This window comes from Pelobates fuscus, chromosome 2 (assembly GCF_036172605.1).
Source record: "Pelobates fuscus isolate aPelFus1 chromosome 2, aPelFus1.pri, whole genome shotgun sequence".
Taxonomy (NCBI): Eukaryota; Metazoa; Chordata; class Amphibia; order Anura; family Pelobatidae; genus Pelobates; species Pelobates fuscus.
Window position 1 is genome coordinate 85,786,838 of NC_086318.1, and position 16,713 is coordinate 85,803,550.

A 16,713-nucleotide genomic window follows, 5' to 3' on the forward strand; every position below is an offset into this window, starting at 1 on the left:
CTTTGCAAATATTAATAAAATATATTGTACCTGAATTTGTCACATGGTGCTTCCCATTCACTTTATAACGAATTACCATGGAGCCTTTAGTTACAATAGTTAATGTTACTTGGTCATGTAGAAGCTCTTTGAAAGGTCACTGCTGCCTTTCCTCCAAGAATTGGTCTTCCTTGTTTCTAAACACCACCTGTCTGATTCTGTGCTAGCATTGTCCTTACCTGCTCCATAGTCGTTCTGTCTGTAATCCACATAGCTTTCCGTTTACTTTTGGTTCAAATGAGATAACAAAGTTTGATGTTTTTTTCAGCGTTATTTTTTTTTTTAAACCCAAAAGCAGAGATCATTTATTGCTCTCTTAATATGTATGTAAAAGCCTAGTTCGACTGTAAAAATATTAAAGAACTCAAAATAAAGTTCTTGGGGTGAAATTGGGTTCTAACCCATTTTGTCAAATTTAATGCAATATATTGCGAATTTTAATACTGTAGCTTTAAAGATTCCAAGTGATAATAATTAATGAGTTAATAATAATTAATGAGTGGGGATAACATGGAAATGATCAATAATAATGAATCTCATAGTATATCAAATATATACTTGTACCTAGGATATACTACAAAAATAGTAAGTTGTATTGTGCATCTACAGTCTAGGAATCGCAGAAATTTGCTGGATAAATATAAAGTGAAAAATACTAAACCAATTTTGTAATCTGCTCCATTTCAAGGTGAAATTATCTGAAAATGGCAAGGATAAATGTCAGTGAATTAGCTTGTTGCAATTGTAATGATAAATATTTTATTTTCATAACATTACATCGCGGATATTTATTTTAAGCTACGCAACACTAATTTGTCCTAGAGAGATGATTTATTCTGTATTGGACAAATATCACGAACGCACTGTTTGAAATTGTTACACGGTAACAGTGCTAAACGATCTTTGTAAAATATAAAAGATTTTACTAAAAAAAATTGAAATGATATAATTTACAAATGTATGTATTATCCTGTTGTCATAAATTAGTGTGATTTGTGGTATTGCATCAGAACACTTTGATGCTCAACTATGAAATGTTCTTTTAACTTACATTATAAAACTATGTAAAAAATTACTGAATTAAAACAAAAAAAGAGAAAACTATAATTGTTTTATTTAGTAATAACCAAGTGTATGGAATTCTCTATTTTCAATAGACAAAAAGATAATTCAAGTGCAAAATGTAGTTAGGGGTCTTAATGGGAGATGGAAGAAGATTTGGCCTGAGTACAACAGGCACCCCCCAAACCTTTGTCAATATTAAAAGCTCTATTGGTCTACAGAACGTGGCGATAAAGCATATATGTGTTTTGTGCCATCTAAGCAATATAATTCAATCAGCCTATGACCAGGGTTAGGCTTCATTATAGGGGTGGATTTAATGTAAAAATACAAACTGAGGAACCAAATATATGTTACAAGAGTGTTAGATAAAAACAAAAATTAAAAAATAATATTGAGTGATTTAACTGATACATTTATAATTCTTGTAGAAGGAATGTCTTATTAGAATAGTAAAACGGAGAACACTATGCCTCTACTTCACAACAGCAGTGCAGCCGGTTGGTTGGCCAATAGAAGCCAAATCCTACAGGGTTATTCACTAAACTGGAAATTATTGAGAATTAAGAAATTGCAAAATGTAGGCTAAAACAGGTGAGTTGGAATAATTCCAAGACTCGTGTATATTTACATCTTAAATATTTTGACCTAAAACTTGCAAATCGCGATAATTCCAAGTGAATAACTCTGCTACAGCTGGAAGTGAATAAAAATAATCCACTCCATAACATTTCAGTTTATTTCTGGAGTTAGTCAGACTCCATGGGACATGAAGAGAGTATGTTCTCTTCAAAATAAAGAAATTCCCCTTTGAATTTTAGGTGAAAGGTTTTTCAGAGTAAACATCACCAAAAGTGACGTTTAATTTGATAAAAGTAGTGTTGTGTTCTCTCACTTTGCCTCCAGACCTACACGGGGGGTTAATAATTAATGTCCTACTTAAATGAACAAGTTTGATATCACCAGCCAGGTACAGGTGGAATGTCCTCAGTGTTACAGAACACAGGTTGGCCACCTCTGACCTTGCCACGGGGGGGGGGAGTGACAGATAATGACAAATCGAAGGAGAGGAAAGAGGAGATAAGTAACCTGCATATGAGGAGTGTTGTAGAATGCCAAAGAGCAGCAAGCCAGGGTAAGGGTCAGTGTGGCCAGGCATTCCCACCAAGGGTTAATAAAGATGCAAAGAGCAATCAGAGGCATTTATTTTACTGTTCGTTCTGGTGCACAGCTTTCAGCAGCTGTCAGGAACATGTCTTCGTTATCAGTTTCTCCACCTTCTTCACTTCTGCAGCCTCTGAACGTTCCTCATCGGCTTATGTTGGGCCCTGGACCATCCAATGTCCCCCCCCGAATACAAGCTGCTGGGGGCCTGCCGATCATTGGTCACATGCACCCCGAAATGTTTCAGGTAAGCGGAGCCAAAAGAGTCAAGTGAGAATTTTAGAACATTTAGTCCTTGTCAAATATGCTTCTATATAAAGGTTCTTGCCATTTAATTTATAATTATTATTATCTTGATTTGTTATTATCATGGTTTTCATCAAATATTAATATTTTAATTCTTTGGCCTTAAATTTTCACCGTATTTGTTCGCAGTAAACCCATTATATTATACCTATTTATTTATTGTGTATTTTCAAACATTAAGGACAGCGTTGGTTTGTTTATATATATATACACATTTCGAATAACACAAAGCATTATGGTTGACATATTCTAAGATGATAACATATAATAACTAGTAGGCAAGTGGCATACATGTATGCGACAAAGAGACAGAGGCAGCTCTAGACTTTGCAAGGCCCTAGGTGAAATTTGAATATGAGGCCCTCACTGACACCCATAATGAAAAAAAAATGCAAGCGATAATATAATTAACTGACCAGGTGTCTAGTGGTGGGGACTCCTTTTCTCCTTCCTGTTTTCCCTGTCCCATATGGTACAGTTTCCAGCCAGTAGGTGCCCGCATATTATTATTATTATTTTATTACACGTATGGCCCCTTACAAATACAGTCACTGAACCCCAACCAACCCACATATACGCTTCCTGTGACGGAGCTCCCTTTTTCCCCAAACTGGGTACCTCCGCCAAGCTCATTTCCTAGCTGGAACAGGGAAATTTATAGTGCTTCTGCCACAGTCACCGCAGCTTGACTGGGGTCCTTCTGGATTCCACCTGACCAGCCTGCAACCCTTCTTCCAGGCAGGTATCATCCCCACTGCCTATTCCACTACAGCACTGCTTACCAGTGGTGTATCCTGGTTTTGTGCTGCCCGAGGCAGGACAAAACTCAGGTGCCCCCTCCACCCCCCCACGCCACCCTCACCCAACCCTTCCCCCCGCCCCGCCTTCTAAATACACACACACACATTCACTGACAGATACGCATACACTAGCTAACAAAAACACACACTCACTAACAGACACACACACTCACAGGCAAACACACTCACACTTACAGACACACACTCACTCACTAGCAGACACACACTCACTCACTAGCAGACACACACTCACACTAACAGGCAAACACACACAGTCAGAGACACACACACAGTCAGACACACACACACAGACACACACACACATTAACAGACACACACACTAACAGACACACACTCACTAACAGACACACACACACTAACAGACACACTCACTCACTAGCAGACACACTCACTCACTAGCACACACACACTCACACTAACAGGCAAACACACACAGTCAGACACACACACATTAACAGACACACACACTAACAGACACACACTAACAGACACACACTCACTCACTAACAGACACACACACACTAACAGACACACTCACTCACTAGCAGGCACACACACACACTCACTAACAGACACACACACTCACACTAACAGGCAAACACACACAGTCAGAGACACACAGTCAGACACACACACTAACAGACACACACTCACTCACTAACACACACACACACACTAACAGACACACTCACTCACTAGCAGACACACACACACACTCACTAACAGACACACACACTCACACTAACAGGCAAACACACACACAGTCAGACACACAGACACACACACACACTAACACATTTTTTTATTTAACTCCCCCCCCAGCTTCCTTACCTTTGGGAATGCTGGGGGGGGGTGGTCTCTTTCTCCCTGGTGATCCAGTGGCTGCTGGACGGGCAGCACTGGTGGGCGGGCGGTTGGCGAGGGAGAGCTCCCCCTGAGCTGTCTGCTCAGCTCCCTCGCGCGCCGCAGAGTGAGGCTGGGAGCCGGAAGATGACGTCATATGGCGCGCGAGGGAGCTGAGCAGACAGCTCAGAGGAAGTGCTCCCTCGCCAGCTGCCCGCCAGTTCCGCCCGCCAGCCCAGCATGTCGGTTAGCCGCAAGGCTAAGAAGGCATTTGCCCTGGGCATTTGGGGGCGGCGTTTTTTGCCGCCCCCTGGAAAATGCCGCCCAAGGCAAATGCCTTGTTTGCCTCACGGCTAAAACGTCCCTGCTGCTTACAGTAATGGCTACTGCCTTCACAAAGGCACTTGCAGCTATCAAACATAGCTCTTTTGACTTATCCCAGAGCTTTAGGGAACATGCAGCCTGCAAACATGTCTAAAGACGCTATCACTGCAATCCCTAAAAATGCACACAGAACACCAAGATCCAAATGGAACTAACATACAAAACTTAATTTTTACTTGGGACTAGCCCATATGTTCATTACATATTGTGACAACTCAATAAAAAATACAAACAGTCAAATCACATTAGACAACATACAGAAACCTATAATAACATAATGACAGGGGCGGGAAAGGTAATAATTAACACAAAATATCTCTCCTGCCTGCAGAATTAGCAAATGTACCCGAATATGCAAATTAGCAATCATTGCTATTCAGGTAGTGCATATAGCTGCTGCTAGATCCTTGCAACCAACAGATGGCGCTATAAAAGGTTCCACAGTCAAATCCACCTAGTTGATTGCAAGCATTAGCAAGACTGGAGAGCACACTAACATTTAACGCCAGACAACCACATCACACACACACACACACATCACACACACACACACTGATATTACATTAAACATCTGAGGAATACAAACTATATACAGAGATTTGGACTACTGATACCGGAGAAACTGACGGAAGCCAAGCACAGAGAGATGGACACAGGTTTCTTCAGGAAGGAAGAGATTCTTTATTGGATCACCGATCGGGACTCAGAGGGACTAGCGTCACCAAAATACAGCAAAGTCTGAGTACTGAATACATAGAGTACATTCCTTATATAGCACTGTAGCTCCTCCCACAATTAACTACACCCACACATACCCTTAACCTATTTAATAAATAGAGTCTAAACTCATCCATCCGGTCTAACCACGTGGCTCATCTGATACAAAGGAGAGGGACGCGTAATTCCAGTTCTTACATTCCTGCACCTGGTCAGTACAGTGATAACAGTATCTTAGCTACGTGTAATTAACTAACTGATACTACAAACACATATACATACATATGCCTTGTGGCAATCTTAGCCTGCTAAACTTGTATTTTACTGGAATTACATCACATTCCCCCCTTTGATGCCTCTGATATTTCACAATTACTTGAGGCATCACTTAACCTTGGTTTGCATATACCTCAGGTTACCATGAACCAGACCAGACTTATCTTATGATGTGAATCTTTTAACACTCATCTTCCTGCATTGGTTCTCCTTGATCTAGAGCCTTATACTTATATATCGCCATTATCTGTGCAGCAGCCTTCCTCTCTGCTATACTTCCTATCAGGCTTTGCACAGACCTAACTACTAAGGGTATAAGACACGGTAGGAGTAGACACAACAGTAAAATCAGTAGGACTCCACCTACCACTGCCTTAAGCCCTCCAAACCACTCATACCAGCTACCAAACCAACTACTTGGATTGTACCCTTTCCATACCTGAGTAGGCACATGCACTAGTTTAACCATATGGCTAGTAAGCTCAGCTATTGCTTGCCCTTCGTCATCTATTTGAAGACAGCAATTGCTCAGGTTAAACTTCCCACATACACCTCCCTCTACTGCCAAAAGGTAATCCAAGGCTAATCTATTTTGGTACACTGCTGTCCTCATCCTGGTATTATGCTTCGCTAGAAGATTGAGTGCTTGTGAGGTCTCATTAGTAATAATCTCAACCACCGCCTGTAATCTTATAATACGGTTGAGCATATAAATTGGGGTTCTATAACCAAAGGTACCATCTTCTGCCCACGTGGCTGGCCCATAATAATCTATGATACGCTGGGGAGGCCATTCATTATCTTCCCAGGTGCCTATCTCTAAGGGTCCCCTTTTCTTCCTATGATTCACATCATACACTTTAACACCTAAAGTCTCACCTGTTTCAATCGGTAACAAGAAGAAGGATGGTTTGAGCATACCCAACACACATGCCCCTTCCCAGTCCTGTGGCAACTCCGAATAGGCTTTCTTACCACAGATCCAGTACAAATTTGCTGGGGCTCTCCAGGTAGATGTGATGGATAAATCAAACCACACATCCTTTAAACTGGCATATCTAGCAAACGGGTTAGATGGTTCTGAGACATTTGAAGCCGACCACCAAGTTGTATTTTTAGTATCATCATCATAAGCTTTTTGCCCTAGACAAGTTAATTCTCCTACAGAAGTATTATACATTATTCCTTTCCTTGCTATGCAAACATAACCTATGATGGAGGTCTTTAATCTCCACTCAGATTTACCTCTAACACTCAAATGATAATCGGCTTGTGTAGATATTAGTTGGTCAACTGCCTCAGAACCGGACATTACCTCCTTTGCTTCCCAAGGCCATTGGTCTCCCATGTTAGTACCTCCACACACATAGCAGTTGGTAACATTAAGACTACCGGCAATACTTTCAGCTAGGTCAATGAACAGGTTTTTAGCGTTATGGGGGATCTTATTATCTATACTCATCTCTTCATAAAAGGAATGGTATACTTGATGAGTCTGGGAGGATACCGTATCAGTCTCTATTCCTATAAACAATAATGTCCCAGGATCTAAACCCGTCCCGTATATCTGAAACCCAAATAAATTTCCATACTTATCTAGGAACTTGTCGGGGTTATTAATAAGTATATGGACTGGGTTGCATTCCATAGACTTACAATAAGGGCTAGTCGGCAACTTAGTCACTATCATGTCTTTATCTACTGTCTGTCCCCAAGTCGCCCACCCCACACAAGACCAATATGGACAAAAGTTATAGTCTTTATTTGGGCATCTAGGACTCACATATTTATTTTTACTACTGGGACAAATATATTTATCATTAGACCCATACGTCCTCTCCCATCTAAGATCCCCACATACATTCCACGGTTTTCTACCACTTGATATCGCCTTACATGCATCAAATAGCAGAACACCCGAAGAATGTACGGATTCTAACACCGTCTTATTAATTAGGGTCCCCTGAGGATCTCCATTCCTGAGAGTCAACCAAATTGTACGAGGTTGATACTCTGGACTGAAGCACTTAGGTTCTCCTACTCCTAAATGGCACACACTATAGTCTATATTTAGGTATCTACATCTTGATACCTCTCCTTTACATTCGTATTGTGAATGCCAAATTAGGGTTTGGGAAATATGGTTACCTGTTCTCGTAGTCTTAATGCATACCTCACAGCTAGGAGTGTCGGTACCTCTACCTTCCTGAATATAAAAACACATATAAATAAACACAATCAAAAGCACATCTTTCGCCGTCATCCTCAGTCTTCGTCCGTGCGATGGAACCTCAGCTTCCAGGATGTGAGGGCTGCAGGGAATGGAGTTCTGCTCGTCTTCACAGGTGTCCCTTCGAGACTTTCCTGGCTTATACACTATGTGTTGGTAAGCGGACAGGCTTTATTATGGCCTTCTCACTCACACCTGTAACAATAAAATTTGTAATCCACAATAATTCCTCGTTACTCCGACTGAGTAGTGCGTTTCAACCGGATCTTGCAGGGATTCTCTGGATCTGCTGTAATTTGCCAAGAATCGACTGCTGCTGGTTTAACCCTGGAGTGATGTATCCACGGAGTTACTTCGGCTACTTTTATCGCTGTAGGGGTAGACAAAAGAACAACATAAGGACCTCTCCACTTGGGCCCTAACGGTACATTATTCCACTCTTTAATCCACACTTGGTCTCCTGGATGATAACTATGAACAGGGGGATAAATATTCACAGGTAATCTATCTTGTACCCATTTCTGTACCTCCTCCATAGTCTTACCCAACTCTACAACCTGCTGCCGGGTAATTCCTTCTCCCAACTGACTCAAGTCCCCCCTTAAGTTACCAAGTACGGGAGGTGGTCGCCCATACATGATTTCAAAAGGAGAGAGGCCCATCCTTCTGGTAGGGGTACTGCGGATTCGCAATAAAGCTATGGGTAAGAGAACGTTCCACTTAAGTTGGGTTTCCTGACACATTTTAGCCAACTGGTTCTTTATAGTTCTATTCATTCTCTCTACCTTACCAGAACTCTGGGGTCTATATGCAGTATGAAGCCTCCACTTTATACCAAGCATATGAGTCAGTTGTTGTAGGCACTGATGAACAAAAGCTGGACCATTGTCCAATCCTATAGAACAGGGTAGTCCATATCGGGGTATTATTTCTCGTAGCAGGAATCTTACAACTTCTCCTGCTTTCTCTGTACGAGTAGGACATGCTTCTACCCAGCCTGAATAGGTGCACACAATTACCAACAGGTAACGATGTCCACCCGATTTAGGCATTACTGTAAAGTCTATTTGTAGATCGGACATGGGGAGTCCCCCCATAAACTGGACTCCTGGTGGCTTTACTGGTCCTTGTCTTGCATTATTCTTAGCACACGTTACACATCTGCGTACAATGGCCTGAGTCAAGTTGGACAATCTTGGTATGTAGAAATGTTTCCTGAGAGATTCTTCAGTACTGTCTCTCCCAGAATGTGTCCCGTTGTGATAATTTTGGACAATTTCTACCGCTAGTGATGCTGGTATGACTATTCTTCCATCTTCTAGCTGATACCACTTGTTCTCCAAATACTTTCCCGGTTCAGTCTTTAACCACTCCTCTTCTTGAGCTGTATAAACTGGAGTCCATTGGGACAGTGGAGTTGGTATAAGAGCAGCTATATGCCCCACATACTCCTGTCTTCCTGATTCAGCAGCACGCTTAGCTGCACTATCTGCCATCTGATTTCCCTTGGTTACATCACCATCTCCTCTCAGATGCGCTCGACAATGTATGATACCGACTTCTTTCGGCTCCCACACTGCTTCCAATAGTTGTAGGATTTCAGCTGCGTACTTGATTTCTTTGCCTTCTGAATTCAGTAGTCCTCTTTCTTTATACAAAGCTCCGTGGGCATGAGTGGTTAAAAACGCATACTTAGAGTCCGTATAGATATTTACTCTTAAACCTTCAGCCAATTGTAACGCTCGTGTTAGTGCTATTAATTCTGCCTTTTGTGCTGATGTTCCTTTCGCCAGTGGCCGAGCTTCTATCACCTTGTCTATTGTTGTCACTGCATATCCTGCATAGCGGATCCCTTCTTTCACATAACTACTGCCGTCGGTGTAATATTGAACATCGGGGTTCTGGATGGGAAAATCACGAAGATCTGGTCTACTTGAAAATACTTCATCCATTACTTCCAAACAATCATGTTGACTTTCAGTAGGTTGCGGCAAAAGGGTAGCTGGATTTAAGGTGTTTACAGTCTCTAAATGCACTCTTGGGTTTTCACACAACATTGCTTGATACTTGGTCATACGGCTGTTACTAAACCAATGATTTCCTTTGTAATCCAACAACGTCTGTACTGCATGTGGGACTCGTACATAAAGTTCTTGACCCAGAGTGAGTTTATCGGCTTCAGCTACTAGCAGGGCGGCTGCAGCTACGGCTCTTAGACAAGGTGGAAGTCCGCTGGCCACTGCATCCAGTTGCTTAGACATGTAGGCAACAGGTCTTTGCCATGATCCCAAGTACTGTGTCAATACTCCCACAGCCATTCTTCTTTGCTCGTGTACATATAAGTAGAATGGTCGTGTGTGATCAGGTAGACCTAATGCTGGGGCACTCATCAAAGCCTTCTTCACATCTTCAAATGCCGTTTGCTGTTCTTGGGTCCATAAGAAGGGGTCGTGCTCTGTACCTTTGATGGCTGCGTACAGAGGTTTTGCCAGTATCGCATAGCTGGGAATCCATATCCTACAGAAGCCTGCTGCCCCCAAGAATTCTCGCACTTGTCTTCTATTCTTGGGTATTGGTATTTGGCAGACAGCTTCTTTTCTCTCTGGCCCCATAATCCTTTGACCTTCAGAGATATGGAATCCCAGATACTTGACAGTTGGCAAACACAACTGAGCCTTCTTCCTGGACACCTTGTATCCTGCCTTCCAGAGAATATGTAGTAGATCGTGCGTTGCTTGCTGACATTTTTCTTTTGTAACTGCTGCTATCAACAAGTCATCTACATATTGTAACAATACACATTCTCCTGGGATAGACTCGAAATCCAGTAGATCTTGACTTAGAGCTGAACCAAATAGGGTAGGTGAATTTTTAAACCCTTGGGGCAGTCTTGTCCAAGTCATTTGGCGTTTTGAGCCCGTTACAGCGTTCTCCCATTGGAAAGCGAAAATACATTGGCTTTCTGCGGCAATTCGGAGGCAAAAGAAGGCATCTTTGAGATCTAAGACTGTGAAGTAAGTAGCCCCGCCCGGAATTAAAGCAAGCAGGTTATATGGATTGGGTACAACTGGATGTATGCTAACAACCGCATCATTGACTGCTCTTAAGTCCTGTACAGGTCGATACTCATCTGTACCGGGCTTTTGAACAGGCAGCAATGGGGTGTTCCAGGGGGAAGTACAGAATTTTAGGATACCATACCGTATGAACTTATCCAGATAGGATTGGATGTTCTTCTTAGCCTTCTGCGGAATGTGATATTGTCTTAGGCTCACTGGATAAACCCCATGTTTCAGTTCAATTTTTATTGGTGGAATATTGCGGGCCAGTCCTGGTGGGTTGTTCTCTGCCCAAACTCCTGGTATGTTAAACAATGTCTCATCACTCCTAGGGTTTTGGCTAGTCAACACTGTATAAAGTCGCCACTCTTCTTCCTTTGGTACGGATAAAGTCATAATACCTGAAGGTCCATTAAACTTTAAGGATGTTGTTCCATTTGGTAGGAACGTAATCTGCGCTTGTAATTTTGATAGCATATCACGTCCCAGCAATTGGACTGGACATTCAGGCATATAAAGGAATTGGTGTTTTACTACGTGGCCTCCCAATGTACAGAGTCGACTTTTAAGAACCGGTTTTTCAGCACTTCTTCCAGTTGCTCCTATCACAGTAATAGTCCTTCCAGATGGAGGAGCAACTAGATTAGTCACCACTGAATGTTCAGCACCAGTGTCGATCATGAACGCACTCCTTTTCCCCCCTATTGATACATCGACCATAGGCTCCGCTCGACCAAGGGGGATGGAGCCCGGTCGGTATCAATAGTCCTCCATGACAGTGTCAGCCAATCCTACAAAGTCCCTACCTTCTCTATCGCGGGACCTTTGCGCTGCTGGAATATACCTGTCTTCCCTAACACTTCCTCTGTTCCCATTACTCCCTCTATAACCATTACTCCCTCCGGGGCCTCCTCTACCTCTCGCTCTACCTCTAAAGTTTCCGTAGCCTGCCCTGGGTTGGTCTCTCTCGTACTGCTCTCTTTGCGGACATTCGTTCCTCCAATGCCCTTCTTCCTTGCAATACGCGCATTGATCCCTACTCAAAGGCTCCCTACTCCATCTATTATTGCCTCTATCTGGGCCCCGTTTATCTACGCCTGCGATCGCTACCGCTAGCATATCAGCCTTTTTACGCATCTTGCGCTCTTCCTCTTTCTTACTTTCTGTATCCCTGTTCATATAGACCTTATTTGCTACCTCCATTAGTTGGGTGATGGACATACCTGCAAACCCTTCTAACTTTTGTAGCTTGCGCTTAATATCTCCGTATGCTTGGCTGACAAAGGCGGAGTTAACCATTCGGGAATTGTCTGCGTCTTCCGGATTAAAGGGGGTATACAAGCGGTATGCCTCCAATAATCGGTCATAAAAGACACTGGGCGCTTCATCGCTTTTCTGGATCACCTCAACTGTCTTCGACATGTTAATGGCTTTCTTTCCTCCGGCTTTCATGCCAGCAATTATAGCGTCTCTATAGGCTCTGAGTTGAACCATATCAGCACCATTTACGTTACAATCGGGATCGGTGTTGGGATAGTGTGTCGCGGCCCATGCTGCTGGATTGGCTTGGTTCAAAGCACGGGCTCTATCCTCTAATGCTTTAATGGCTGCTTGATTTATTCTTGTCCTTTCCTCATTGTTAAATAAAGTCATTAGTAACTGCTGGCAATCAGCCCATGTCGGATTATGCGTCTGTACTATTGAGGTGAACAGATCAGTCATAGCTTGTGGTTTCTCAGTATACGAGGAATTATGGGTCTTCCAGTTTAAAAGATCGGTTGTGGTAAATGGGACATATACGAAGACTGGGTCAGCGTGTGCCATTTGACCTGCGGCATCGATATAAGCTGACCCGGGATTCAGACGAAGAGGCATCTGATAGTGCTTTAATTGTTGGGCACCAGTCAACTGTCGGGTTTGGATGGGGCTACGTAGAGAGGCGTCAGTCATGGGTTCCGGTCGGGGAGAGATAGGGTATGGGGATGTGGGAGGTCGGTTTTGGGAAAAGGTCGTAAATAAAACACTTCGAGCCGAGCTAGATGAAGCTTGACCGGAAGTCTGAAGTGACGCCAAATCAGGATATTCGTTTCTAATGGGGGTGGATTCTGGTTCCGGAAGGGGAGATTTAGTACGAGGGGGGGTGGATCCTGTACTGGAGGAGGAAGCGGAAGTGGATGAGGGTAATGAGGGGAGGGGTGCAGGACTTCCTGCGTTTGCGTCACTTCTTCTTAACGGAAAGTAAGGGGGCGGCAAAGGGATCTCGGACTCAGGGGGCGTGTCCAAAATGGGCCTAACACCAGTCCTAGTGGACGAGCAAGTCCTAGCTACCATGAGGCGACACTGCTCCTCGTGGCATGTCTGGAGCCATTTTGGCGAGTCATTTACGGCCTGTCTCCAACAGTCAATATAAGGAAACTGGCCGTAAAGTTCAGGCCTACCCGATACAGCCACGTGTAAGCGCTGTACCAGAGTTGGATCCAAACTGCCACGTGGCGGCCATGCCGCAACCAAAGTAGGCCACTCCCTAGTACACAAAGTGACCAAACGTACAGGAGACATCTTTACCCCAAAATCACAAACTTTGAATCCCTTTTTAAAATTCTTAACCATACATCCTAAGGGATCCGGAATCGTTGACTGCGACGCACCCATACTTAACAATGGAACGTCGTCGACAACGAATACTATACACGCGTACTATTCAACAGTCACACCCGTTTCCTCTGGCAACAGCACCACGTGGTACGGTTACCAAGTGAAACGTACACAATAACAATAAACACTCAGGGAATTCCCGTACACACACAGCTGTTACACCAGTCACTATATAATCAATATTATGCCCTTTGGCGTAACTATACAGTCACCCACGCTATAATTCTCTATATACGAATTACCCGTCTATAACACACCCCAGTAACATCGTCTTTTACAAATAGCGGTTACAGTACGGTTAGCATAGGTCAAAGCACAAGTTAAGGTCACAATACAATTATTAGTGGTTATGGTGTTAAACATGCAATGGACGACAATGATTAGTACTTATTATATAATGTCAGTAAATATACAGGGTTATGGTACCGTGCACTATAATACAGCAACACACTATTAACACTCTCGCTAGACGGCTGAGCTCGCGCTATCTAACAAGATATACACTTTACTAAAACAATCGTTAACACATTTACAATTCCCAACTAAACTATTGGCCAGTACCTTGAATGGACTACCTAAAACTATATACACCCGTTTTGGTTAGCCACACTGCCCAATCACCACATATATAGCGAGCTAGAGAACCGAATTTACACAGGCGCCTCTTAGTCGCACTATCAAAAGTCTAGTGGGTTCCAAATTTACACGCCTTCCCACTTAGCCCAGATAGGATGAGAACTAGCGAACCGAATTTACACAGGCGCCGCTTAGTCTCCCGGTCCCTCCGACCTAGCGAACGTAATATACACCCTAGAACGCTAGTCTAGACAAGACACCGGTGTCCGGCTAGGGCTATTTACACCAGGACCCCGCCTGACTAACCAAATCAAACGGTCTGACTAAAGAGCGTTCGATCGAGCGGTGCGCCTTCGCTCCTTCCCTCCGACAGAGGGGGCAGATACACAGATTCAAAACCCCTTTGGGCCTACCGCACAATCGGTATACCCCTAGTGGGTCCTGCCGTCTAAAACAGCAGTTGTCTTACCTCCTCGTTCCTGAACCTGAGTTCACACTCATCGACGGGGACACCCCAGCACTTCTCACGTAGAGGCCGATGATCTCCTGGACAACAGACCAGTGGCGCCGAGACGAAGGGAGGTCCACGCAGAAGTTCAGGGGTGCAGCCGTAGAGAACGTGGGCAAAGATAGACCGTCTCACGCCTCTGCCTCTCAGCTACCGTTGAACGATGAGCTTCCCGGCCAATGCACCAAATGATACCGGAGAAACTGACGGAAGCCAAGCACAGAGAGATGGACACAGGTTTCTTCAGGAAGGAAGAGATTCTTTATTGGATCACCGATCGGGACTCAGAGGGACTAGCGTCACCAAAATACAGCAAAGTCTGAGTACTGAATACATAGAGTACATTCCTTATATAGCACTGTAGCTCCTCCCACAATTAACTACACCCACACATACCCTTAACCTATTTAATAAATAGAGTCTAAACTCATCCATCCGGTCTAACCACGTGGCTCATCTGATACAAAGGAGAGGGACGCGTAATTCCAGTTCTTACATTCCTGCACCTGGTCAGTACAGTGATAACAGTATCTTAGCTACGTGTAATTAACTAACTGATACTACAAACACATATACATACATATGCCTTGTGGCAATCTTAGCCTGCTAAACTTGTATTTTACTGGAATTACATCACACTACACAGCATATCTTTTGACTAACAGCATGTACACACTTTATCTTTATGCCCAAGAACATATATACTATAATAAACAATGCACTTTAACTGCATACCTCGCTCTGCTTGCCAAGGGGTGCATTTAAACTTTCGGAAACCTTAGTGACAATTGCCTTCCCACGAGGTGCTACTCACTTGCTTTGCATTTGAATGCTGAGTCACAGAGTTTTTTGCCTTCAAAACTAGAGGAAGGAGAAGGCTCTGCTGCTTAAACATTCCCCAGGGAAACAAGAGCAAGGCAGTAAGGTCCCACCTGTGGCACACAGTGCTAAACAAAGATATAAAGCAAGCATGTCAAACTCAAAGGCTAGTACTGATACCGGAGAAACTGACGGAAGCCAAGCACAGAGAGATGGACACAGGTTTCTTCAGGAAGGAAGAGATTCTTTATTGGATCACCGATCGGGACTCAGAGGGACTAGCGTCACCAAAATACAGCAAATTCTGAGCCCCGGACAATAGTGCAGGCTCCTTATATAGGCACATAACTCCTCCCATATTAAGCTCCACCCGCACATTCTCTTAACCAATCAACACAAATAAGAATTAACTTCCTGTTTGACCGCATGGCTTGTCCAGCACAATGGAGGAGGGGGAATACTATATCCTGTATTCTTGCACATGCTCCGTACACTACTGATCGTATCTTGCCTCGTACAACCAACTGATCGATACGTCAGCATATGCACGTACACATGCCACGTGGTAATCTCGGCCTACTAAATTTATTTTTACCGAGATTCCACCACATTCCCCCCTTTGATGCCTCTTGATATTTTACAATTACTTGAGGCATCACTTAACCTTGGTTTGCATACACCGCAAGTTACCTTGAACCAGACCAGACTTATCATATGATGTGAATCTTTTAACACTCATCTTCCTGCATTGGTTCTCCCTGATCTAAAGCCTTATACTTATAAATCGCCATTATCTGTGCAGCGGCCTTCCTCTCTGCTATATTTCCTATCAGGCTTTGCACAGACCTGACTACTAACGGTATAAGACACGGCAGGACTAGACACAACATTAAAATTAGTAGGACTCCACCTACCACTGCCTTAAGCCCTCCAAACCACTCATACCAGCTACCAAACCAACTACTTGGATTGTACCCTTTCCATACCTGAGTAGGCACATGCGCTAGTTTAACCATATGGCTAGTAAGCTCAGCTATTGCTTGCCCTTCGTCATCTATTTGAAGACAGCAATTGCTCAGGTTAAACTTCCCACATACACCTCCCTCTACTGCCAAAAGGTAATCCAAGGCTAATCTATTTTGGTAGACTGCTGTCCTCATCCTGGTGTTATGCTTCGCTAGAAGATTGAGCGCTTGTGATGTTTCGTTAGTGATAATCTCAACCACCGCCTGTAATCTTATAATACGGTTGAGC

The 16,713-nt window shown here is 43.5% G+C and overlaps 1 protein-coding gene across 1 annotated transcript in view; it reads left to right on the top strand.

Moving 5' to 3' along the window:
• The first annotated feature begins 2,191 nt into the window (after window positions 1-2,191).
• AGXT (alanine--glyoxylate aminotransferase) overlaps window positions 2,192-16,713 on the top strand; it is a 69,383-nt gene continuing 54,861 nt past the window's right edge. Inside the window, exon 1 of the mRNA XM_063442405.1 lies at window positions 2,192-2,512. Within this exon, the coding sequence (XP_063298475.1) occupies window positions 2,282-2,512 (231 nt within the window). The 5' untranslated portion in view covers window positions 2,192-2,281. The remainder of the gene's footprint in view (window positions 2,513-16,713) is intronic.